This window comes from Scleropages formosus, chromosome 19, assembly GCF_900964775.1.
Source record: "Scleropages formosus chromosome 19, fSclFor1.1, whole genome shotgun sequence".
NCBI classification, from domain to species: domain Eukaryota; kingdom Metazoa; phylum Chordata; class Actinopteri; order Osteoglossiformes; family Osteoglossidae; genus Scleropages; species Scleropages formosus.
In genome coordinates, this window is record NC_041824.1 from 19,943,687 (window position 1) to 19,968,394 (window position 24,708).

General features: G+C 42.1%; 1 protein-coding gene across 9 annotated transcripts in view; it reads right to left on the minus strand.

Moving 5' to 3' along the window:
- Window positions 1-160: 160 nt before the first annotated feature.
- tead3a (TEA domain family member 3 a) overlaps window positions 161-24,708 on the minus strand; it is a 55,135-nt gene continuing 30,587 nt past the window's right edge. For 2 of the 9 annotated variants that reach the window (XM_018760487.2, XM_018760489.2), the window contains exons 4-15: window positions 15,043-15,107; window positions 13,540-13,602; window positions 10,279-10,290; window positions 7,678-7,806; window positions 6,914-6,957; window positions 6,682-6,738; window positions 5,482-5,546; window positions 5,008-5,144; window positions 4,552-4,725; window positions 4,044-4,187; window positions 3,152-3,304; window positions 161-3,040 (exon numbers count right to left, since the gene is read on the minus strand). In XM_018760487.2, coding sequence (XP_018616003.1) covers window positions 2,927-3,040; window positions 3,152-3,304; window positions 4,044-4,187; window positions 4,552-4,725; window positions 5,008-5,144; window positions 5,482-5,546; window positions 6,682-6,738; window positions 6,914-6,957; window positions 7,678-7,806; window positions 10,279-10,290; window positions 13,540-13,602; window positions 15,043-15,107 — 1,157 coding nt within the window. In that variant the 3' untranslated portion in view covers window positions 161-2,926. Of the gene's footprint in view, window positions 3,041-3,151; window positions 3,305-4,043; window positions 4,188-4,551; window positions 4,726-5,007; window positions 5,145-5,481; window positions 5,547-6,681; window positions 6,739-6,913; window positions 6,958-7,677; window positions 7,807-10,278; window positions 10,291-13,539; window positions 13,603-13,733; window positions 13,797-15,042; window positions 15,108-19,541; window positions 19,849-24,708 lie in introns of those variants that run through there. The other 7 variants (XM_018760486.2, XM_018760488.2, XM_018760492.2 and 4 more) reach the window with 4 other exon arrangements.

Genomic DNA, 24,708 nt, shown 5'->3' on the forward strand with positions numbered 1-24,708 from the left:
TTATAACCATCCTCTTATTTACCCTGCTGACATGGCACCACTGGTTTAATGTACACAAGTAAATGTAAAACACAGTGGTGCCCATTCTGAAACAGGACAATGAAAATACCATTCACACTCAGTTTTGTGTTTTCATTATTTTCAGAAGAAAATGGCTTTCTAAGGCACCATGCGTATTTTTATTTGTAGATTATACACAATACACAGATTATAAGATACAACCCATCACATTGTAAAGAACAGAATATACAAGAATGCAACGCACTGTTTGGAACCAAGGCACCACCAAATGAAAAAGGGGGAAAAATACAAAATAACATCCCCCCTCCCTTTCAGCTTAGAATTCATACACATACCTAAACAATATCAAAAACAACAACAACAAACACAGTATACAATGGATGTGGAAGCTCTTACTGAAAGGCCTGGAAAATGAGCGTTACAAAAGGGAAAGACACAGAGAAATGCACTGTTTCAATAAACCACAATTTCATGTATTGTCAGACATCCCCTGCTACACATATACCGGTCACTCCTGTGTCCAGAGACTGACCGGAGTAGTCTGCCAAACCCCCTGCTTACTCCCTTCCCCCCACCCAGAAATTGCCATGAGGATGTAAAATGTTCAGATAGGGTTTTTTTTTTTTTTCCATTTGCAATGACAAAATTAGTTTGAAGAACAGATGTGTAAACCTCCCAGGTCCTGATGTAACCACACTTAAGAACAGTCAACAGACACAACACAACCTGAACAACAGGTATTACAACCTTTGTCGGGTCATTTCTGAACTGGCTGTCAGTCACCATTTCCATTGCTACATAGAGGAAATAGAGACTCAAAGAAGAATACATGCAAATACACACACACACACACACACACACACACACACACACACACACACACACACACACACATACATACACAACAGGGAAGGTAGGGGAACACGGCTGTCAATCTTATTCTTAACTGTTCATTCGCATGCATACGAAAAATCATGAATATGTGTTTGTATACCTGTTTGTATTTCCCCTGAAATGACACATTGTGTCACACATGGTGAATTATTAGTGTTCCCATTTTCTCCAATGTCCACCTGCTACAAATAATGCAAGCGCTCAGACACTAAATGACCTTTTCAAGGAAAAAAGACAGGATGTAGGCAGTCCTTCCTACCTGAACTTGTAATGCACATCATTTCTGAGCTTCTCTCAATAGTTAAGGGGGAAAAGAAAACCTTTTGCTTCAAAACTTTGCCTTTGTGTGACTGTAGTGCACATGGCAGTTAGAAGGAAAACAGAATCTCAGCCACATACTTTTTTTGCAGCAGCAGTCATTTGTTTTCCAATTGATTAGGTTTACTTGTGAATTATTTTCAAAAAGAAAATTAAATAAATGAAAAACCTGTGCAACTGGAGTGCAGCGATACCATACACTTACGATGGGTGTTAAAAAAAAAAAAAAACAGAATTAACCACATTAGGCCTGAATTCCATGTGAATACATTAAATGAAAAATACAGTTTTCAGAAACCATTTTTTTTGAAGAATAAAAAAACCTGACTTCTGTGCTAAGGTATTAATGAGGGGTTTGTGAAAATTATGAACAAATGCTCAGACTATTCCTACGTAACATGTTCTCCATTATCTCCAGGTACACTATTAAGAAACAGTTGATGCTGTGTTAAGGCAGCTTCCAAACAAAGAAAAAAATACACATCTTGTTTTATATACCCTGCATTTGACGTCACAGCACCTTTGACTTCAACGCTTGTCTCCGTCAAATGGTTGTGAAAGTAAGGGTAGCTACACACAAAGCATGACTGTGGCATGGGTCCATTAAGTGCTGGAAATCTTTGGGTACCGACATGGCCAGGGGCCTCGTACCCTTTCTGTGGCATTCCAAACAGGCTCTTGGTTTAAGGCTTAAAAAATACAAACAAACAAACAAAAAAAAAGATCACAAAGCACCAGGAGGTAGATATACTCAGCCCCAATTTGCGTTTGTTCCTAATTAGTTAAGAAAAACAAGCACACGTCCTATTTAAACATAACTTCGGTATAGTTCCGCAGCTGACCGAAAGAACCCCTGTAACAAAACAGAAGAGCCTTTTCCCCACTGTTTGCGCTGGCGGAAACTCAGAACGTACCCACATTTTCAGAAATATTTAAAATGCCAACTTCTTTTGTCCTTCTGCTTTCCTCTGCCGAACGACTCCCTGCTTAAAAGAGCACTTCCAGAATCCAGAATGCCGCCTCCTCCAGACAGCAGCCACAGCTGCTCATACCCCCTGCTTTCTTTCGGCTTTCAGCTTTATCCAAGACAAAGAGGTAGTGATCAGGCTCCAAAGTCACTCCATGCAGTTGCCTCCAGGGTTGTATATTTGACACCATCATCGAATTACCAGAACCTTCTGAGTTTATGTGCTTACAATGGCCTGATTTTTTATTTGACCTATCTTGTGTCATCGCATTCTGCAACCTCATGTCTAGTCCTACTTCCTGTTGATGAATCTTTGCGAACACATACTGTAAAAACTTCCTCATCGGCTCACAAAATTATATACTCACATCATCCCTGAAAACAGTGAAGGAACATAACCGATGTAACTTGCTCTGTGTGTGCGTGTGTGTATGTGTATATACACAAACACACACACACACACGCAATCCGTACACAAAGTAGTGCATAGTTTTTTGTTTTTCTCTTTCAACTTCATACTTTTCCTATTTTACAAAATTAGTAATGATAGTAGAAAATACCCACTGTGCTATAAAACATACATTTTTTTTCTGTTTACTGTTGTCATGTTGTGTGTGCGTGTGTGTGTGTGTATACATGTAATTATTATTATTTTTGGTTTGACATTTTTCATTGAAGTCGATGTCCAGGCTCTCAGTTGATGCTGAGCTCCTCCACATAGGACCCCTAGTCCTTTACAAGCCGGTAGACATGGTACTGTGCACCATGTTCGCTCGTTGATACCTCAAAAACAAACGCTATGCACAGCAGAGTCTCCTGGGTGTCCCTGTTTGTTACAACCTGAAAGGAAGTTGGGGGTGAGAACAGAAAGACCAGGTCAGACATGATGGATGGAACAGCACACTGGTCCACCAACCCAGCCTGCACACATGAAGCAAAGAAATCACATACCTGCAAGATGGTGAAGTTCTCCAGCACGCTGTTCATCATGTACTTCTCTGGCAGGTGCTTGAGCTTGTGGATGAAGTTGATCATGTACTCACACATGGGGGAGCGATGGATCCGGTACACACACCTTCCACCCTCCACACGAGCATATTCTGTCTGAGGGGACAAAAGATCCCAGACAATCAGATCATGAGGCTTCCTTTTGGTCCAGTGAGTTACTATGTCAGTAAAACTCAGCAAACTGTGTAAAATGCCTTAGGGCATGAAGAAACAAAACAAGAAATTTCTCATGATTCACTACAAACCACGCTCAAGCAATAAAACGTAATACAAGTATGCGTGGAACTTGTGTGCCTTGTTCACACTATAAATTTCTTGCATGTATAATGCAAATTTACTACTGTTTTTAGGTGTGTTAAAATTTCTATAACAACTAATAAAATTGTTGTTTTTTTCTAATCACAGTGTACTATGTACTTAACGTTCCCATTACGTTTGCATTTATTAATTTAACTGACTTTCTTCCAATAATGTTACAATGTTAAGTTACAATAATTTACCCCATCATACAGTACAGCTGGAATTTTTACTGGAGTGGCAGCAGTAACTACTATACTAGATGCAGCAGGTGCAGTACTTTACTGCCCTATACTGCTTTGCATGCAGTACTTTACTTCCATATATACAGCAACACACTGTGCTAAACATGGTCAGTTAAATATGGGCAATTGGCCATCGGTAACCAACTTCCAGGCAGAGTCTGAAAAAAACAAGACTTTTTTTTTCCCCTCTTTTGAAATGCAGCGTCGATTGTTTAGAACAAGGGAAGGATGTTTGAATATGGTCATCACGCTGTGGGGATGTGAAGCAGGAAGGAAACAGGAAGGGGCCTCACCTCAACCTTCTCTACCACCTGCTTGCCAAAGGAGCAGACCTTGGTTGAAACGGTGATCGTCATATTGTCAGAACTACTGTACTGGCTGCTCACACCATAGAAGGACCCAGGGCCATCCTGCATCCCGCTGCTGTTCAGGTCAGCCTAAATACAACATGGACAACACAAGCTGGTCATTCATCTGCAATGTCAAGTGGCATCAAATATATACCCACCGCTAAAAATAATGCTATTCTAATCCAATGATATATTTTAATTAGGTTCTCTGGAAATTATTTCATAATTTGTAGACTTTTAGGGATTGTTGTACCAGTCCCTTTAGGCTAACTTACCAACACATCTTGAGAATATCCAATATTCAGGATTGTCCAGTCAAAAACAATGCATAATTTTTGGCAACATTTCCTAACAGATTATCCCCTGGATGAGCACCCCCCCCCCTTTAAGGGTGATTGAATATAATTTTACTTAGGAGCTGGATTGAGACTCAGCATGCCATCACACCCACCCAGAACTTGACCAGGAAAAAAGCATTCTGTGGGCCCTTTTCATACAGCTCCTTTAGGCCACCCTTCTTCTCCGGGAACTTGTCATAGATCTGCCGGATGTCCACCGCCTCCAACAGAGGGTCGCTGTACGAGGGGTTGGTTTGCCCGATGTGAACGAATAGGTGTTTGCTATACTGTAGTGGTAAGAGGTAGGGATGTCAGGATGTTGACTGCATTAGCATCAGAGATTTGGGCACACATTAGCACAACAAAGTTCTTGGGTTTCTGTGCTGAGGTAGTAAAGCAGGTCCTTCATTCGAATAGTGAGAAGCTGATACATGTAGATGCTGATTTTTGTAATGTTATATATTAATGTAACGATATTGCCTTTAATCACTTCTAGTTAAGTTTAGAAGGACGACAGCAGTCTCCATTTAGGTAGGAGACCACCACTGGGTTACAAGGCAAAGACCTACCGTCTCGGGATCCCGCTGCACCTCCATGAAGGCCGAGTACTCCAACAAGCGCAGCTTGGAGGAGGCGATGGTCCGGTCCTGCCACACGGGCACTGCTGTGGCGGCCGGAGGCAGGGGGGCGGGCAGGGGCTCGTAGGCTGGGGGAGGCGGGGGAACAGTCAGATTACCTTCACTCTGAACCAGAACTGGATTCTTCCTCTACTTGATCGGCACGTCAAACACACACCCTTATAAACACAATTTCCTCATAATCATAATCATATCGTTTTCATTTCATTCTTGTGCACTGCTAAACTCATAACCAGCTACATGTTAATCACACTTCCTTGGTTTTAATATGTTGTATTTATAAAGATCATACATATACATTTTAATATTTTTTACCTGATAATCATATGCATGAGCACACGTACAATTTGGGCATCTTGTACTTGGCGTACTGCTGACGTGTTAACTGCGGGGCTGTTTACTCACTTGATATGGGCGTTGGCACAGGGCCTTGAATGTTGGGGTATGGGGTCTGTGCAAATGGTTTGATGCTGAAACAGGAGAAGACAGACTCCATGTTACTTTTGGAAGTAACTACAGAAAGTGATGAGACATTCTCTGCTGTGGTTTCACTGGTGACAAAAATCAAAGCCTGTGCTTCAAATCCATGCAGTTCTTAATCATTCTTCGTACACCTACCAGGAAGCCTTTCACATCTGAAATGATTTAACATTTTATGCACTAGAAAAGATGTGCTGCTTTGTGTGTACAGAATCAAAAGTTTGGGGAAACACGAAAAATACTTGTATGGGACGACCTGGACAGAAGGGTGAAAGCAAAGCAACCCACACCTGTCCTACATCTGTGGGGACTGCTGCAGAAGAGCTGGGAAGACATGTGAGCTCCTTTCCTGATGGAACTCAGTAACTTATTATGCCCCACGAGAAAACTAATGTATTCAAAATGTTGACTCATAATGTATATAATCACAAGGCTCCGCAAATGTTCCAATTAATATATGCAATCTTTCTAAGCAGCTTGAAAGAACACGGAACCCCCTTTTCATACACCGTCACAAAACCTCAAACTAGACTGATTTCATCCCAGATGAATGCCATGTTTTATTGGAGTTTGGGAATGTTGTACAGATTTGTCTTATTGCAACCTGAAATACCACTCCATTTCTAATATTTATACAAGTTCCAAAACAGTTCTAGTGCAGTAAAGTGGTCACCGTGGTACCATATCTGGACCGCACCAGCTAAGCGTAAGTTCATCTCTGACTCAACATCAAGAAAACCACTTTCTTCCAGATTACCCCAGCTCTACGTTCACAACAAAAACTTCAAACACACTATCCACCCAATGCAAGGACGATTGTTCAGAGTTGAGAGGAATAAATGAAACAGGAGTTTAAAGTGTCCCTTGTGCTTTCTCTGGTTCTGGTATTGATTTTGCTTCCTCAAGACTGTGAAGGGGCAGGCATTTCCATTTGGCATACGATGTCTGTCCTTCACCAGGATATGCTCCTTATCAGCTTTACTCTGAGGTGGGACTGTTCCGAGTGATGCTGCCCAGTAAAACAATCAGCTGATGCCATGTGCAACAGGTTAGTGTACAAAAAAAAAGCATAAGCAGAGTTAGCATGACTGGGCCACGTGGCTTCTGACCCGAGTCAGAACTTACGCATAGCTGGTGCGACCGAGCCCAGGAGTCCCTCCCGGGTTCATCTCAAGAGTCAGCCTGATGTGTGAAAAGTGTGATCCATTAAATGTGCCACAGCAATCCATCGCTGTCCACCAACTCTTTCCTCTTTGGCCCACTTTCCCCCCCCCTTTGTCTACCAGTCACAATCAGTCAGTCCACACCATTATCATTTTCCCACACTTGGGCTTGAAAATAGCAAAGAGGTACTCACTCCTGAGAGGGTCCAGGCTGTCCTGGGATGTGACCTGACCAGAACTGAAAAGGAAGCATGAGATGTGAATAGAGTGAGGGGCCAATAGTCATCATTGCCCAAAATCAGAACTATAAGACAGACACCTAATTAACATTAATTATTAATTAACCCATTAACTAATTAACACCCAATTAACAATGCAATTCCAATCTGATAAACAGAAAAAAACGTTGTATTGCTATAAACAGATAATTTCTCGCACCAGCTGGTGTGATGCAACAAGAGAACTAATTCGGAGTCAAAGAAATGGAATTTTGACTGAATCATAAAATGCTTACATCATAATGAATGAAATGAATGAATCATAAGATAACCTTGTAGTATGTACAACCCTTGAGCTGCATAGTTAATCTTTGATGAATGTGCATACTGAGCTGTACCCACAGTACCAATCAAAAGTTTGAGCACTCTTGCTCAAAACTAGTTTTTTCCACAAAGAATTTGGTTAACAAGTTTCTGCAGAAGATCACCCAACATGTCTTTCAAGCTCTTTTGCAGCAATTCCCACAGAGGTAAGGATTTAGGGTTGCTTTGCACTTCCTCTTCTGTCTGGTATTGCCCAGATGTATCCAAACTTTTGACCGGCACAGCATACAAAAAATGGTGTGCAATGTGACTGAATATTAATAGTTGTTCAATTAAAAGGGCCAATTCTAGATTCTAACATAAGTCAGCTGCATTCTGCACACTACATTCTCTATATGCCACACCTGATGACTTACTCGGGCAGGTGGTGGGTAAGGTGGCTGAGGCAGGGGGGGCAGTTGGCTCTTCATCACGCTGGCAGATACAATCTGTGCTGAGGACAGGGCTGCCATGTTCTGCAAAGCTTTGTCTTTGGCGGCCTGATCCTGTGTGGAAAGAAAAGGCAGGAGGGATCCATACAGGGTCAAAACAACTGCATCCAACACACCATAATCAAGATGATCTAGAGGCCACACTGGGGTGTACTGGGACATATATCCCCAGTTGCATAGCATATGTGGTCAACTGCATTTACTAATGGAGTCCTTCAGCTACCAACAATGTTGGAAAGAACTGAGCTGTGCTCTCCCTCACTATATCTCACATATTCAACTGCAGATTTTATGGCCTCTTCCACAGTTCATCCTTTTATAAATTTTATAGTGTTTCTAAAGAAATGGATGGAAACCAGCTATACACAGCATGCTATAGAAAACAGCTGCTTACTGTACCTAGTGCCTGGACTACATTTCACTTAAACAGATTTTTACAGCATAAAATCCATGTAAATATTAGAGATGATTTAACAACATACCTGAAATTTTTTCTTAATATATTATAAAAATGAATTTTTAAGTATCCACAAAAAAACTATACATAAGGTCAGGTTTACTAGTTGGTTTTGCATAGAGTTTTATGAATATGTGTGCCGAGTAATGTGACTGGACAGCCTGGATCATTCTTCTTAGAGATATACTGTACAATCACAAATCCATATAGAAGAGGTCAATAGAAGCAAAATGTCATCAACAGAGACAGATAAGAAGATAAGAGGTACACAGAAAGAAGAAGAGATAAGGTGTATTCCCTGTTTCCAAAAAGTATTTCATGTGAATTCAAATAACCAGTTTTTATAAAATGAAAAGGCTTTGTGCCACAGCTTTTCACTGTGCAGGTGTCTAACAGATACTCTGAGAGGCGGGTTTACACTGCATAAACAATGACCTCCCCACATGGCTGAGTTTCCTGCCTCAGAACCAAAACCTTGGACAAAAAGTGTGGAATAGAAGCCTGGCAAATATATTATATGTAACTCTGCGAGGGGAATTTCCAGTGAACTTGCTTAAGTTTCTCTCATTATTATTTGCTATTTTTACAAAGTATAAAATATCAGTTCATATAAATTATGTCAGTTCATGCCAACTTACTTGAAATATTGTAGTTCTATACAATTTTTTAAAAATACCCATCATTCATGATGTGTCAGACTGATATATGCAATTTATATGTATTTCAATCCTTCCATGGGAATCCAAAGCATTACCACTTTGGCAAGGTCTTAAAGCCTTAGACTGCAGGAGAAGCTAAACAAAAATGTATTTGTCTAAGTTGTAGCAACAGTGCCAAATTGTAATGAATACTATTTACTATATTTGAAAAAAATGTTAAAAACAGCTGCAAGCATATAAATGACTATGAAGCATAAATAGCAGCATTCTCTGGAAAGCTTGCTTTTCAAGAACACAAGGACAACACAATGAGATTCTCTGTAATTTCAAACTCACAGTTTGCGACCTAAAATCCCACAGAATGCATACATTTTACAGAGGAAAGATTCCCTTCAAAGTAATGTAAGCGGTATGACTCAGCAAAATCAAAAGTGTTTTTGTGAAGAAAGAGGTACTCTTACACACAAACACAAACACAGAAAAATATCCAGGTGGGAAAGACAATGGGGGGATGCAGATGGGGATACACAGCCTCCCAAAAAGGTAGCAGCAAAAGCATTTAAAAAAAGCAGTCAACTTGTGTTCTCAATCCACATGGTTCTAGACTCAAATCCATCAAGACAAATGTTATCTTTAGATTATCCCTTGTAGAATCTAAGATTATTACCAAAATAAGGTTATTCTGTCTGTCAAAAGGGCTTTTAAAGAATTTCGATTTATTTATCTGTACTTATTATATGTCTAGGAATCCTAAAACAACACAGAAGAATTGCTTTCAAATAAGTTCACAAGTGATTATTACTATACAGGAAAGATACTGGAACACATGCAGTATTTGGAAGGAGGAAAAACTATAATCTGAAAATTGCAAAACTTGCAGGCCAGCCTTTCTGAAAAGCAGCCTTTTCGGAAAATGCCGAAAAATAGTAAAACAGTCTCTCAGCAATATTAGAAAAATATTACATCTCCATTGTTGAATTTCTGCTGTAGAGCTTGAGCACTCGGATCTAAAAACTCTTTTGCGAATTAAAAAAATATTCTTACGGGAACCCCAACGTGTATTTATGCTTAGTCTGAATATCAGCTTGTTCCTCTGATAGCCTCTCAAACTAAGGAAGATGGCATGTTTTAAAAGGGATAAGAGGTCCACTCTATAAATCTTGAACGTCCAGCAATGACGCGCAGTGCCTGCTGGAGCATGAGAGTATGAACCTTTATTGTTAGCTTGTTAATGGCAGAAAGGCCTCATCCCTGACAGCGCCACCTGGCCATGAGTTGAGAGCAGTGACGAACAGATGGGGGAAGCGGAGCCATGCTAATGCCACCAAGGGGAGCAGCAGCATTTCAGCCAGGAGGCTGCGAAGCAGGGATAGCACGGGCTGACAATAACTGAATCAAATCAACACTTACCAAGTTCATTGCCTGAATCAAAGAAAGAAGAGACTGTTAGTATGCTGTACAATATCGAATACCTGACACGAGAGCAAAAAAAAAAAGATCTGGATTTTGAACCCTGACAAAACTCTCTTTTATTATATTGCTGAATGAACTACCAGTTTGAAAGACTTCTTATAAAAGTCAAGTCCTATATCTTTCACATCAAAAAGACTCAAATTTGCTTTCAAAGTTTGAAGTTTCTCACCTAAACCAATCAACAAAGGATGAAAAGTAATTTTGAAAGGCTCGGAAATTAACTATGCTCATCCTACATTAACAATTGGCTATAGCTGTTTAGAAATGTTTATTCAAGCAGCACTGTGACAAGAGCATCATTAAACAGGATTCTCTCAGGTTTCATAAAGTGTGAAGGCGTCAAGAAAACCGCACCTTTACTCCTTCCGTACCGTCCTGTGATGTTTGGTTGGTATGCCAATACTTTCAGTCTGCTCCCTTCGCTAGAAATGTGGTTTTATTTCATGAACACCACAGAACGGGAAGTGCCAATTTCCGTAACTCTAACGTGAAGGCGTCATGTGATGGCATAGGGCCCCTCAATCATCACAGAAGGTTTGAACTCGTTCACATCGCAGAAAGTGAAAAGACAGGAAACATGTTGAGGATAAATAAGCCTTTGAGTTATAGTAGACAGTTTGTCCAGTATTTTCAGTAAAGAATCCCCACACTTTGTGAAACTGGGTTCTGAACACACTTTGTTGACACAGAACCAGGACGCCACCCCTTCTGTCACTTTTCTAATACGTGTCTTAAAATTCATATTTTTGATGACAAAGCATAACCAAAAAAGGTCAGGCAACTAATATAGCATGGTCATTTTGTTTCTCAAGTAAGTGCAGCAAATGTTATTTACAAAAGACAAAAGACGTGTAAGTACATAACAGAACTGTCAAGCTTAGAAATGCTAGCATGGACAGACACAAACCCAAACACTGACTACAAATGCAAACAAAGTCTCAAAAAAGAGCTGTATAAGGAGACGTCTTAGATCCATTACTGTTTTAAAAAGCCTTGCGTGTCAAACTGGGGTGTGAATTTGAGTAAACAAATCATGAACTGTGACCTGCAAGTGAAAATGAAGGCGAGTGTTTACACAGCTAGAAACTACAAAGTACACTAATGATAAGCATATTGTTACTATTTATGGGTAAAAGCCCTCAGTTTGTGGCTCGACTCTTTTAACTGTGTTTCAGGCTCCAGTTTCCCAGACTGGTGGGATGAATAACAGTGAAGAAAGAGGGAAAAGGGGGTAGAAAATAGAGATGAAGGTGGCATGATTAGTGCAGTGCACAGGAAAGCCTGCTGGATTTAGCGTTAGCGTGTTAGCACGTTAGCGATTCACACACAACACGCCCGTGGAAGCGGGTTAAAGCACTCAATAATACTACACTTAAACGCAACGGTAGGACATATGCAACATGAGGGCAGCGACTGGCTGACGAACATGCCTCAACAAGCATTTCCATTTGAGCTGTAGTGAATCCAGCCGTGGGCTCATCACATTAATGACTTTTGGTGTGAAAGCAAGACTCAAACGCACATGCAGCTCCGTTCTCAACTTCTGGTTAAAATTAACGGACAGATTTTTTCCCCAAACACAATGTAGAGCTTTATCTATTTATATATCTGGGTGTTTCACTCTAGCAATTCCTGCTAAGAACACTGCTCAGAAGACTAGCAGGATCCTATTTACGATCTTTGCTGGCAAAATTCAGGTTTCAGGCCTTGTCCTTGTGTTTCATCCTGCTTTAGCTTGCCAATCAATTCTTGCTGCATCACATGTGTAAAAGCCTACAACTTCAAATGCCAAGGTCAAACTCAGCGATGCATGAGCAAGTGTGCAACTTATGGACACATGTCTCTCAGGTGTAGTAGCGTGCACATGTTATAACCCACCAGGATGCCCAAGACGAGTGGGCAACCACTGGTACTTGGACCCCCGTCAATTTATATTTTTCCCCGTTCCTTTGATTGGTTCTTTTTGTTTTATTTTCCTCAGTTGCCTGATGGTTTACTTCTTTGTAATTACTTGAAATTGTTTGTAATGACCATGTAATTGCAGTTCTGCGTCACTTGGTAACAACTATATTAAAATGGTTCCAAATTGTCCACTTTTCGTTTATTTCTGTGCTAGACTGATTGTGCTGCTGTTTCATCCTGGACTGTCATCAGCCAGTTATCTTACAACCTTTCAGTGTCAGCTAAATAATAATAATAATACTACTACTACTACTACTACTACTAATAATAATAATAATAATAATAATAATAATAATAATAATTGCTATACCTCCTGGAGTCTCATGAATGACACTGAAGCAGTTTCCTTAGAAAAGGACTTCACTTGGTTGCAATGGGCCTATAACTGATATGTTAAAAGGCTGATTATCTCAGTGTAAAATGTGAAGCTGGTGTACCACTTTTGTAGTAAATGTAAAGTAACCAACTCTTTTTACACAACTATGAGAAACAAGATCACTGAGTTGTTAACAATGTTTATTCTGCAGTGTCTTTTGCCATTTGTCACCATCACTTCATTTGCTGAATTTTTAGGGTTTATATTCCCCTTGGGGGTATGGTAGCGCAGGGCCTGCTCTCTGGTGGGCATGGGGTTTAAGTCCTGCTTGGGGTGCCTTGTGACAGACTGGGGTCCCATCCTGGGTGTGTCCCCTCCCCCTCCGGCCTTGCGTCCTGTGTTGCCGGTTAGGCTGACGTTTGCCGCGACCCCCACTTGGGACAAGCGGCTTCAGCCAGTGTGCGTATATTGCCCTCTTCTGGGAAACTACAAGGCAAATTTCAGACATTTACTGATTTCCAGTGTTGCCTTCTTCTTTCCTGTTCTGTATCTTCCTACTAGTAAAAATAGTGCTTAACCAATTACACATGCCCTATCACTGATTTAATTCAGGTAAATTTTTTTACATACAGCCATCTACTAAAACCCGTTCTGTTACTTGGCCTTATACCTCACTGAACCATCCGCAAACCCATCCAGCAAGCAGCGCTAAAAGTGTGTCGCAGTTCTCTGGAGCATGTTTGGACCGCAGCTGACAATTCCCAGCGTCACACCTGACAGCGAGCTCTGCTTTGAGGTCCACAAGCTGCCGCTGGCCGTTTGGCGCAGCCGCCGTGTTAATCCGCTGCCCTGGCTGGTTAGCGTGAAGCCAAGCGTGCGCATGCCCCGCCCAGCCCAGGCCCGCCACAGAAAGCGCATACCTTCAGCTTTGACTGTATCTCGCGAGACTTTCTCCGGGCAAGAACCTGCAAGTGACTAGAAACCTGCAGAAGGGGGAGCGGAACCAGGGGAGAGAAATAGAACAGGGAGGAGAAGAGAGAAGAGAGAGGCCGTAACCAAGGAGGAAAGAGATGCCGGGGCACCCCCGGGCGCCGGCTGAGAGGGGGTCACCTACCTTGATACCCGCCTGGTACTCCCGCACTTTCTTCCGCGCTAACACCTGTATGTGACTAGATACCTGGAGGGTATGAAACAGTTTTAAAACATGCATGCAGACACACACATGGCAGTGGAGAGTATAGCACAGGTCCACTTTGTCCATCCTCAGCAACAAATTACTGCAGGTTAATGAAGAAAAGAAGAAACAGATTCAAGAACTTGGAATTTCATAAAGACCAGCACATCCAGTCTGCATTTTATGGCAGTGGGCAAATGCACTTTTTAAGACTTAAACCAAAAGGGCTGCTACATTAAAGCAAAATTTAAACTAAAAGACAAAACATTTAGGTAATAGTGCATTTCCACTTTCAGCAGATGCTTTCATCCATGCTGTAACAAAGATATATACCGTAATTTGAATAAAAATATACAACGATATTCAGCTACATCAAAACTTGTGCGGATTCAAAATATTGCATGCCATTTACAATAGCTGCCCTGTAACGAGTGACTTTGATAAGTGGTAAAAAAAGGTGCAATATTTTTTATAGTACTGAAAAATATTTATGTTAAACTTCTAAAATTCAGTTTTCTGTTTATATGCGGATGACCAGACCTCAAGTGCAATATCAGTCTATCCGATATCTAATTAATTAAATTTATTTGAATTTTAAAATAAATAAAAACAAATTGGTTTACCCAAAACCTTAGTTGAAGCCAGTTTCCTTGACCACATGGTGTCAAAATATCATTTGTGAAATATGCAGATACTGTCATCCCTGAAGGCAAACTTGTGTACTTCTGCTATGGGAACTGTATGTCATGGCTGTGTGGAACTTGTTTAACCCTCTCACACACACACAAACAGACACAATGGTATCAATTCATGTAAATGAGGTCAACAGACCACAAATTCAAAAAAGAAGTGTAGAACTTTGGATAATAGCAAGGAACTAAGTTGGTCAAAATGGGTATTGCAACATTAGATGATCATCTATATTTTTATGCTCTAAGCACAGGTGTCACATGATGGTGGTTTAAAAATGGCTTAAATATCTCCTGGGAAGTGACTCGTAAGTACATCTGTATGGACCCTGTGGAGTTACTACTAGAGCTACTATCCATGTGTTATAAGCTAAAACTTCTTCCGCTTGTTGGTGTATTGGACTAGCACTTGAATTTCAACATGGGCAACAACACTTTGTGACCATGACAAAATATCTGTGAAATCTGACATTTTGGGAGAGGTTCAACTCGGACACCAACCAAACAGACCAAAGGATGTGTAGTCTATTGTAACAAGTGGTAAAACAAATAATGATTACCTGTTTTCTTGTGCGGGTCTTTCCTGTCCTTAGCTTGATGTATCTCGCAATTAACTCGTTACGACCTGAAACATAAGAGACCTATGTTATTTGCTAAGTGTCTTGTTTATATTTCAGTTTTAGAGAAAAGCTTTCATAGAACAAAAGGTCAACCACTGTTGACAATTTTGGGCATAATTTAATTTCCTCTATTTACATAAGAGGGGGCGCAGTGGCGCAGCACGATTGGCGGGGGGCTTGCTCAGTGGTGGGTCTAGGGTTCAAGTCCTTTTTGGGGTACCTTGTGGTGGACTGGCGGCCCCTCCGGGTTGTGTCCCCTCGCCGCCCAGCCCTGCACCATGTGATGCCGGGCTTGCCTCTGGCTTGTTGTGACCCCGCTCAGGACAAGCAGTTGTAGACATTGTGTGTGTGTGTTTTTTACAGGACTACATGTGTAATAAAACTGCTGAAGCTGAACTCATTGCTGAATCGTAGCATCAAATATAAGTAGGTTTAGTGGGTGGCACAGTGAGTAGCGCTGCTGTCTCGCAAGGTGTGGGTGGTGTGAGAGAATGTGGGTTTGATCCCCACTCAGTCTGCGTGGAGTTTGCAGGTTGTCTGCGTGAGTTTCCTCAGGCTACTCTGAATTCCTCCCACAGTCCAAAGACATGCTCTTCAGGTTCACCCATAGTATGTGAGTGACAGAGAGAGTGTGTCCCATTGATGTATGGATGAGTGACCCAGTGTAAGTAGTGTATTTATCAGTGTAAGTCACCTTGATGAATAAGGTGTGTGCGCTAGAACATCTGCTAAATATATGTAATGTAGTGCTGTTGAATCAAACTTGTATGGTTTTCATGGTAAGGCTGGGCATGGAAGAGGTTTACCAACCAATGTCTTATTACATGCATACCTTTGGATTGTGAACATGGAGAGAAGATGCAAACTCCAAACACCCTGAGTCTAATTCGAACCTAAGGCCACAAGTGAAATACCTCCTCCCCACTGGTACTGCAGAGGGAAGCGTCCTGAGCCCGCTGCTGTATTCCTTATTCACACATGACTGTGTGGCAAGGCACAGCTCGAACACCATCATAAAGTTTGCTGACGATACCACCATTGTAGGTCTGATCACCAACAACGATGAGACGGCCGACAGAGAGGAAGTGAGGCTCCTGGCAAAGTGGTGCCAGCAGAACAACCTGTCTCTCAACGTCAGTAAAACTAAGGAGCTGGTGATTGACTTCAGGAAACAGGATACGGTTCAAGCACCCATCTACATAGGAGGAGACATGGTAGAGAGGGTCAACAGCTTCCGATTCCTCAGGGTCACCCTCACTGCCAAACTCACACGGACTGAGCACACAGCATCAACCATCAAAAAGGCCCACCAACGCCTCCACTTCCTCAGGCGTCCGAAGAAAGCAAGGATGTCCACTACAGCCCTCACCACTTTCTACAGGTGTGCTGTGGAGTCCGTCCTCACAGGGTGTATTACATCCTGGGGTGGCAGCTGCTCCATACAGGACAAGAAAGCCCTACCGAGGGTGGTCAAAACAGCTCAGGAAATCATCAGCACACAGCTATCAGCAGTCCAGGACACCTACACCACACGCTGCTTCAGAAAGACAATGCGCATCATGAAAGATCACAGTCACCCGCATGGGCACTTTTCTCTTCCCTGCCATCTGCAAAACGGCTCAGGTCTATTTGAACCCGCACAGCTAGGTACAGGAACAGCTTCTACCCCACTGCTGTAAGAATATACAACACTAACCAATGTGCCACCTTTTCTAACTAGAGTTGGACTGCTCCACCCAAGCACATTGGTAGATTGCACTGTCACTTAAAGCATCCTCATTCTCTTGTTCTGAGTTCTCTGGCTGTCTACCGTTATTTATTGTTACTGTTTATTAGCATTACTCATTGGTATTGTCATTGTTTTGTGCAGTATTTCTATTGTTTTTGTATTTGTCCATAGTCTGTGGAGAAGCATTCAAGAAAAGAATTCCATGATACTTGTACACGGTACTTTTACCTATGACAATAAACTTGAAACCTGAAGCGCAGCATGGGGCACCTGCATTATCTACTTGCACAGCATAAAACTTGCTGAGGAGTACTTAGTTTTAGAGAAAAAAACATCTGCTAAATGAATAAATGTAAATATAAATGCTATTCTGAAACTGGAACTTGGAAGCATATTGTTATTAACTAAGTCATTAACCTTTATCAATGAAAAGGGACCAAATATAAACTTTCTGGTCATACATCAACGTGGTTCCAATTTAAGAACAAAAAGTGAGTAAATACAAGCTGGTTTAGTTATGAAGGTACATTTTAAATAGTTTCATACTTTTCAAAAGAATGTACAGGCATCTGGGACAAAAATCAGTGCCACCTGGAATCGATCAATGCATTTTTCTTTCATCTGAAACAAAAGCCTTTCATATTGACTTTACAATTGAATTTCCCACAAGATGGAGCCAAAAGCACGCATGTCCTCCTCTACTCTTATTATGGATTACACATCTTTAAGGAAATCCAGCATTTACTGGCAGGTAAGGATGATTGTATCAGTATAAGATGAAGAGTTAGACATGTGTCCAGGGGAGCCTTTTCCAATTTATTTTAAATTATTTTAAATGACTATATTGCTGAGCAAGGCTTAGCCAGCAATTTGTAATTAAGACCTTACGCAGTACAATTCTAATGGAGCGTTGTGCATTAGTTTTGCTACCTGTTATTAAACAAAAAAACTTCAGTATTAGGCCGATACACTGCGAAGGTTCGAAATGTCAAAGCTTTAAGGGAGTGGCATTTTGACCTGTCTTTACGATTTTTTTGTTCTCTCCAAGTGGCTTGACTGGATCTGTAACCCCTTTAAGGAAAATACCGAAACCAAGAAAGTACTTTCAGCAAAGATTTTAAACAGTCAGGGAAGCAAAACAGAAAACACATTGATCTGCTTTGATTGTGGCCATCGTCTTACAAGAAACAGACAAGCTTCATTGGTTCCATGAAACATTGATTTGTCGAGTCGGAATAACAAAAACAGGCTGGTGTACCTGAGGCCATGTTTAATGTCTTACCAATTTTAAACAAAAACACAGTGCAAACACGAAATGCCACAATTTTCACTTACAAAATGATTCAGCGTTTGAAAAGGGGTGACTTTTCACAAAAATATTAACGATTTATCCAGCAACACTACCAGAACCCTACAAAGAAGAATTACATAAATGTGAGTGGTCCGTGTACAAGAACTTGCAGGTTTGAATCCCACCTCCTGCTGCGGTACCTTCGATCAAGGTAAATACCCTGAATTGCTCTGGTAAAAATTACCCACCTGTATAAATGCATAAATCATTGTAAGTTGCTAAATTGCATAAGTTGCATTGGCAAAAATTAGCTAAACAAACACTGTAAAAAAAAAAAAATTAAAACAATAAAAGAGTGTGTCAAGGAAAATAACTTCACACCAAAAGCCACTTGATTTACAGCAGTGCACATGTTTATGGCAAGACCAGTAACATATACAGCTCCAGGGACGAAGAAGCGTAAAATCTAAAGCCATGTTTTGGATAATAGAACCTGCTTGGCAAAACTGACAGTAAAAATATCACAGTCCCATACACAAGTATGGCAAGCACGCGCGAGTAGACTGAAGTAAGGACAAAGCGGTGCAGACGAAGGCCGTACCCATGACAGCTCCGGAGTGTGTGGGGAGGGCCCCATTGACCTTGGGAACAGCTGCACAAACAGGCCGCCATGAATCTCGCCAGCACCCTGAAACACACTGACAGCACTACTTGTACCCTCCCCCTTGACAGTGTATTGGGCTCTTCATCAGGCACAGGATGTTTGTTTAGCGGCACCCATGCATATTTACATTTGCATTTATTCATTTAGCTGATACTTCTCTCCAACACGTCTTACAATGTCACGCCACTTAGACTGATTTACACGTTTATAAAGCTGGGTCATTTTTACTATAGCAAACCAGGAAAAATACTGTGATCAGTCGTATTATAGGCAGAGGTAATATTTAAACTTAGGTCTTTTGATTGCAATGCGATGGCTCCAACCACCATGTCACGTGCTGCCCAGTTAGTATGTGCACACTCCCAAGTATCCTAACTCCAACTATCAACTATCTCAACTAGCACTGTGCAAGAAGGACTTACTCCACCTTGTGAACCGACACCTAAATTGTTAAATCAACTCATCGTCAGGGTCCCCGGCTGGGAGGCTGGGTGTGCAAACAGCACAACGGCAAAAAAAAAAAAATCCCCCAAGCAGACAGTACATCCGAGGGAGGGAAGGCAACATAATAACAGTGGGGGCAGTTGCTCCCTGCACCCGGTCTCTTCTATTCTCTCTGCTGCTCCATCAACACACAAAACCATGCAGGCCTCATCATGCAGGTGGTGAGACCCAACACTTCTTTTGCCCTCCTAGGACTACTATCCACCTCTCCACTCCCGCCCTCCTCAGCCCCTCAGGACAGACACACCCACCTCCATGCCACTGCATTCCAAGCGTTCCATAGAGCCTGACGCATCGCTGCTATCGCCGATTGGTTTGGGGTGGAAACCAGTCTGCAAGTGCACGCACACACACACACACGCACTCACACACACACACACACACACACACAAATTAAACACAATTTTTTTCAAGGCAGCAGTATTCCTCCTGGTCCCAAATCTCCCAACGAGAGCCTGCTGCCAGAACAAGGTAACCGGGCTAGGGGCTGCCCAACATACAGGGAGCACCTGCTGAGATATATTCTGGGAAGGGGAGAATTGAGTGGGAAAATAATAAATATGTCAAATATGCCTGTGTCCCCACAGCACCCCCACAGACACTCTCACACATGAGCAAACAGCAGACTCTGACTTCTGCTGCCCGGTTTTAAAGCAGGGCTGAAACGCAAACCCGAGTCACTTCTTATTAAAGTGTGAGCCAAAAGGCCTGTCGCTGCCTGCCCAGCCCCCGGGGGTTCCGGGTCGAACAAAGAAGGCTGGAGGCCCTCCAAACAAGGGCCAGAACAGACTGGGCCTGGCAGTCAAATACGCTTTGTCTTGCGTGGTTGGCGGGATGAACAATCGACCCCTGCAGATTGAGCACAGGCTGCCGAATCTTGCTGACTGCCCCGGCCGAGTGAAAAGTCACACCGACCTTTGTCAGAACACTAGCTTGTTCAGTGCCCAATTTGAGTAAGTTATAAAATGATGAAGTTATAAAGAACGAGGGCCAGTTCATTCATTCGAAGCTAAAAAGAGAGTGGCGCACAGCAAAGTATGTAAATAGGCATGGAAGAAATGAAAAAGCCAAACGCTCCTTGGAAGAATGCAAGTTCATTAACATTGACTGGGCGGTCTGTGTTTCAGGGTTCAGGGAGGATGTGAATTCCCGCTTGTATCTGATAACTGTGCATTATAAGGGCTGCACAATGGTCACACTGGTGGTGGCGGCTCATTAAACATGCTGGCGTAACAATGCAGCCTCAGAGCAGTCCACTACATGAGTGCTGGCTGAGGAACCGCATGCACCGTACAGCTGAGAGCTCGGCTGTTTACCGCACATGAAGTCGTCAGTCTTGTGAAATCAGGAAACAAAACCATAAATATTGAAATCTCCGAACATTTATTTTCTCAAGTTTCTTTAATTACTGCATTATTGTCACTTTGCTGATGCGTTTATACAAAGTGAAATAGCAATTTATGCCTTCTAAATACTTCCAGACATTTAACTGGAGCAAGTACCTTGATCTGGGATTAAGTACCACATCCAGTTCAATATAAATATTTTCTGGGATTTCAGTAAGCAGCTTTCCTGTCACAAGTTGGAGCATTTCGACACTATGCTACCTGCTGTCCTCTAAAAAAAGTTTTAAGTAGTAGTGTGCAACATCAGAGGATGGCAACATAGCAACATCTGGGGAGCTTTATGTTGTGGCTACCTTAAGAATCATTAAAGACAAATGAAAGGTAACGTGTACTTCACTGAAATAGTAAAACAGTAGCTTAGTATTAGAAAATTGTTTTACAATGTTAATTGTAATGTACATAAAATAACTAACCTATTTACAGAGCTGGGTAATTTTACTGAAGCAATTTAGGGTAAGTGTCTTGTTGAAGGGTACTACAGCTAGAGGTAGGAATCAAACCTGCAACTCTTGGATGCAAAGGCAGCAGCACTAACCCCAATGCTACCAGCTGTCCCCTATGCTTAGAATCAGTTACATGTTACACTTTTCCCTCTTCTCTATCATGCTTTGTATTATGACTTATCTTACTATTAATTATCATGTTTGTGTGGCTTTCCTCTCACAGGCCAAAGACATCTGTTGATGGTGAGTTCGTGACTCCGTGTAGTCCTTAGTGTGTGCTTGGGTGAGTGAAGAAGTGTGTGATTGCCCAGTGGTTGACTGGAGTCCAGCTGACTTGCAGAGAAACCACGGGAAGAATTACTGAAAATGGGATCTTTATTATTTGAGAATTAGTGTAATCAAAAAACTGTGATAAATGTTTAAGATTTTTGACCATCAGATGACAACCAAGAGCATCTGAAAGGACAAAATGGCGCAGACACACTCCAAGTCTAGTTAATGTGGGTGCTTTGGGTAGACTACACCCACTTCCACAGATGGCCCCACCCATTGCCTAACAAACCATGACCATTCCCCTGATGACCACACCCTCTTCCTCTCACTCTCTTGCTCACTTAGCTCCAAAGACTGTTATACTCCCCCACTGGGAGCCAGCTGTCATACAAGCAGCTCCAGCACAGATCCCTCTCACCCTGACCCCAATCATCAGTCCACCTTCTCCCACTCTGTGGAAATTTCCACTCCCACCCAGTGCCACTAAATAGGGAGAAAGCAAAAGAACTTCAAGCCTCTCTGCATCGACTTAGCACATCCACATGATCAGTTCTTTGTTGTTCTGGATAAAATGGTTCCTCTGGAATGTGTTACTGAATTACCTTCAGCATCCACTATAAAATAAGATCCATGCTATACCAGCCAGCTAGTTATGGTAAAGACACCTAGGAAACAAGGTCCCTTGGCAACACATTTGCATCTACATTTATTCGTTTAACTGATGATTTTGTTCAAAGTGACTATGATTTACCAATTTATACCATGGGGAACTTTGTGGACCAATTCAAGGCAAGTACCTTGCTCGAGGGTACTACAGCATTAAAATTGTATTTGAACCTGAGTTATCTAATTCCAAAGGTGGCAGTTCTAATCATTACACTACCTGGAGCCCCTTGGGTGGGTAAGGTGATGGGAGTTCTCTTGCCCCTTGTAGCAACATGCATGGTCAGCAAGTTGCACGCATTGCTGGAGGTCAAAAGGGGTGAAGTACTCTCTCCCACAAGTATGTTATATCAGCAAGTGAGCCCCAATGAGTGGAAAGAAGCATGTGGCTCACAAAACATTACCAGAGCTATGTGCTTGTGTCATACTTTGAGAAGCAGCCATAACTGGGTAAATGGCCACGAGCAAATTAGAGAAAACCGTTAACAAAAGTTCATCATAAACACTTGAGCCATGTGGCTTGAGCTATAGCTTCCACATTATTGCTGACAACCCCCCAGAGGCAGCACTGCTGTATCTCCAAGAGAATGGGGGCTGTCAGGCCCAACAAAGTGGCAATGTGCTCATGGAGGCCTTGGATGGATTTTGCTGAAGGAGAGTCTTCAGTACTCGTCACACTATGTGTTAGAAGGCTGAGCTAATGAACCACAAGTGACTAAGGCCTTGGAGAACAGACATACAGTGAGAGAGAAAAACTGGCTTGTATTTTAACTCTTTGCGTTGGATAGCATTTATATTAATGGAAAGACCAAATTCAAAAACATAGCCCATGGGTTAACAAATGCTCCATATGTGTTTAAAGAGAAAGCATACATATCAAGCTATTTGTTTTGGTGGGTGTTTTTGAATCTAACACTAGACCCAGCAGACAAAATACGATTCTCAAATATTCATGGTAACACTTTTATAATTACTATTTATTTATTTAACTAATGCTTTTCTCCAGAGCAAATTAGAATGTGAGGTTTATATGTTAAGCTACTTCCAATTATTTCCTACATTTATACAGTGGGTATTTTATTGCATAAATTGTACTTTTCCTGAGATGTACGTCGCTTTGGACAAAAGCGTCTGCTAAATGAATAAATGTAAATGTAAATGTAAATGTATTTTTTATAGAAACAATCCGTGGTGAATTGCTTGTACTAGGTTATTACATCCAGAGAAGGGATTCAAACATGGGTCTTCAAAGTGACAGCTCAAGTTACTATTCCACCTGATGCCCTTCACAAACCTATATACTGTATTTATTTTCAGAAATGTACTACATTTTCATCTGAGACAAAACAAAACCAAGATGAGTTCCATTCCTAACAGCGCCAAATGGCACCAGCTGTACACCTTGGGTGAGCACTCAGTAGACAACCTTGCATATATGACGTGCAATCATTAAAATAGCCCTGGCAATGTGTCATGGGCTGATTATGTGCTGTGAAGTCATTACCTCGTGAGTGTGCTTCTTAAGAGGGGGTGGGCAGCTGAGGATGTGGGACTTTTATGGCACCCTAGAGCAAGAGGGTGAGGGGATGAGCGCGACTGATGGCTTGAATATCTTGGTGCAAGTGAATAAGGTGTTTACGGCTAAGGAAGAATGCAGGGACTCCATTAGGGCAGTCCCCAAGTGGGGAGGGATGGTGAGAGGAGCCGTGGGACATCCCAGTTGATCACAGACCACCAGCTGACAGTTCCCTGAGGTATTTTGGGACTGCAGAGGCAGAGGGACGATCTGACTGTTCCCTGGCTCTGCCACTTGATGCTACCCCCTGGACTTTCCCGGGACTAAAGCTATAAGGTGTTATGGCGATTGTGCAACATGATGTACCATGAAGCCATGTGTGAATCATATAGCTCCCCCCACACTGGAAGTATAAAAGAAGGAGAGAATGTGGGTGTAAACTACAAGGCTCCTTTACCCCCTTATCACAACCTAAGGGATTGGAAGCAGCCCATGCGGGGTTGGTACATGGCGGTCAAGGGGAGGGTGGGATGGGTCGAAATCAGACTGAACAGCTGAGCCACAGCTGCCGCCCAGACTAGGCTTTTGAGCTGACACCCTATGAGCACTCCTTTGTGTGTGTGTGTGTGTGTGTGTGTGTGTGTGTGTGTGTGTGTGTGATTATTTACCATTCAAATACAATAGAGAAAACATTCTTGCACACACCCACATGCACAGAAAAACATATTACATATACATTTTTTAACTACTGTGTGCCACAACGAGTGTGAAAATATTCTGGAGTAATAATAGGTAGAAGGGCTTCACACACTCAAATTCTAGATGAGCTGGTTTGCACAGCCTGCCCGCTATGGTACGAACCACCAGGAAGATCTCCAGTTTGCTGTTTTGGGGAAATAGTTGAAGCCCTGGAAAGTAGATGCATCAGAAGAGCGGCAGCGACCACAATGCTTTGTAATGATGTGACAGAGCGCATAAACGCCTCCTCCTACCCAAGGTGTAAGGGCACGAAACCTCCTCAGTTTCACAAGCAAACCAAACAAATTTTAAGCCTGGCCACTTTGAAAACCCCCGTATGACGCCTGTTTGCAGGCAGTCTCCAACCCCAAAGCTTCCG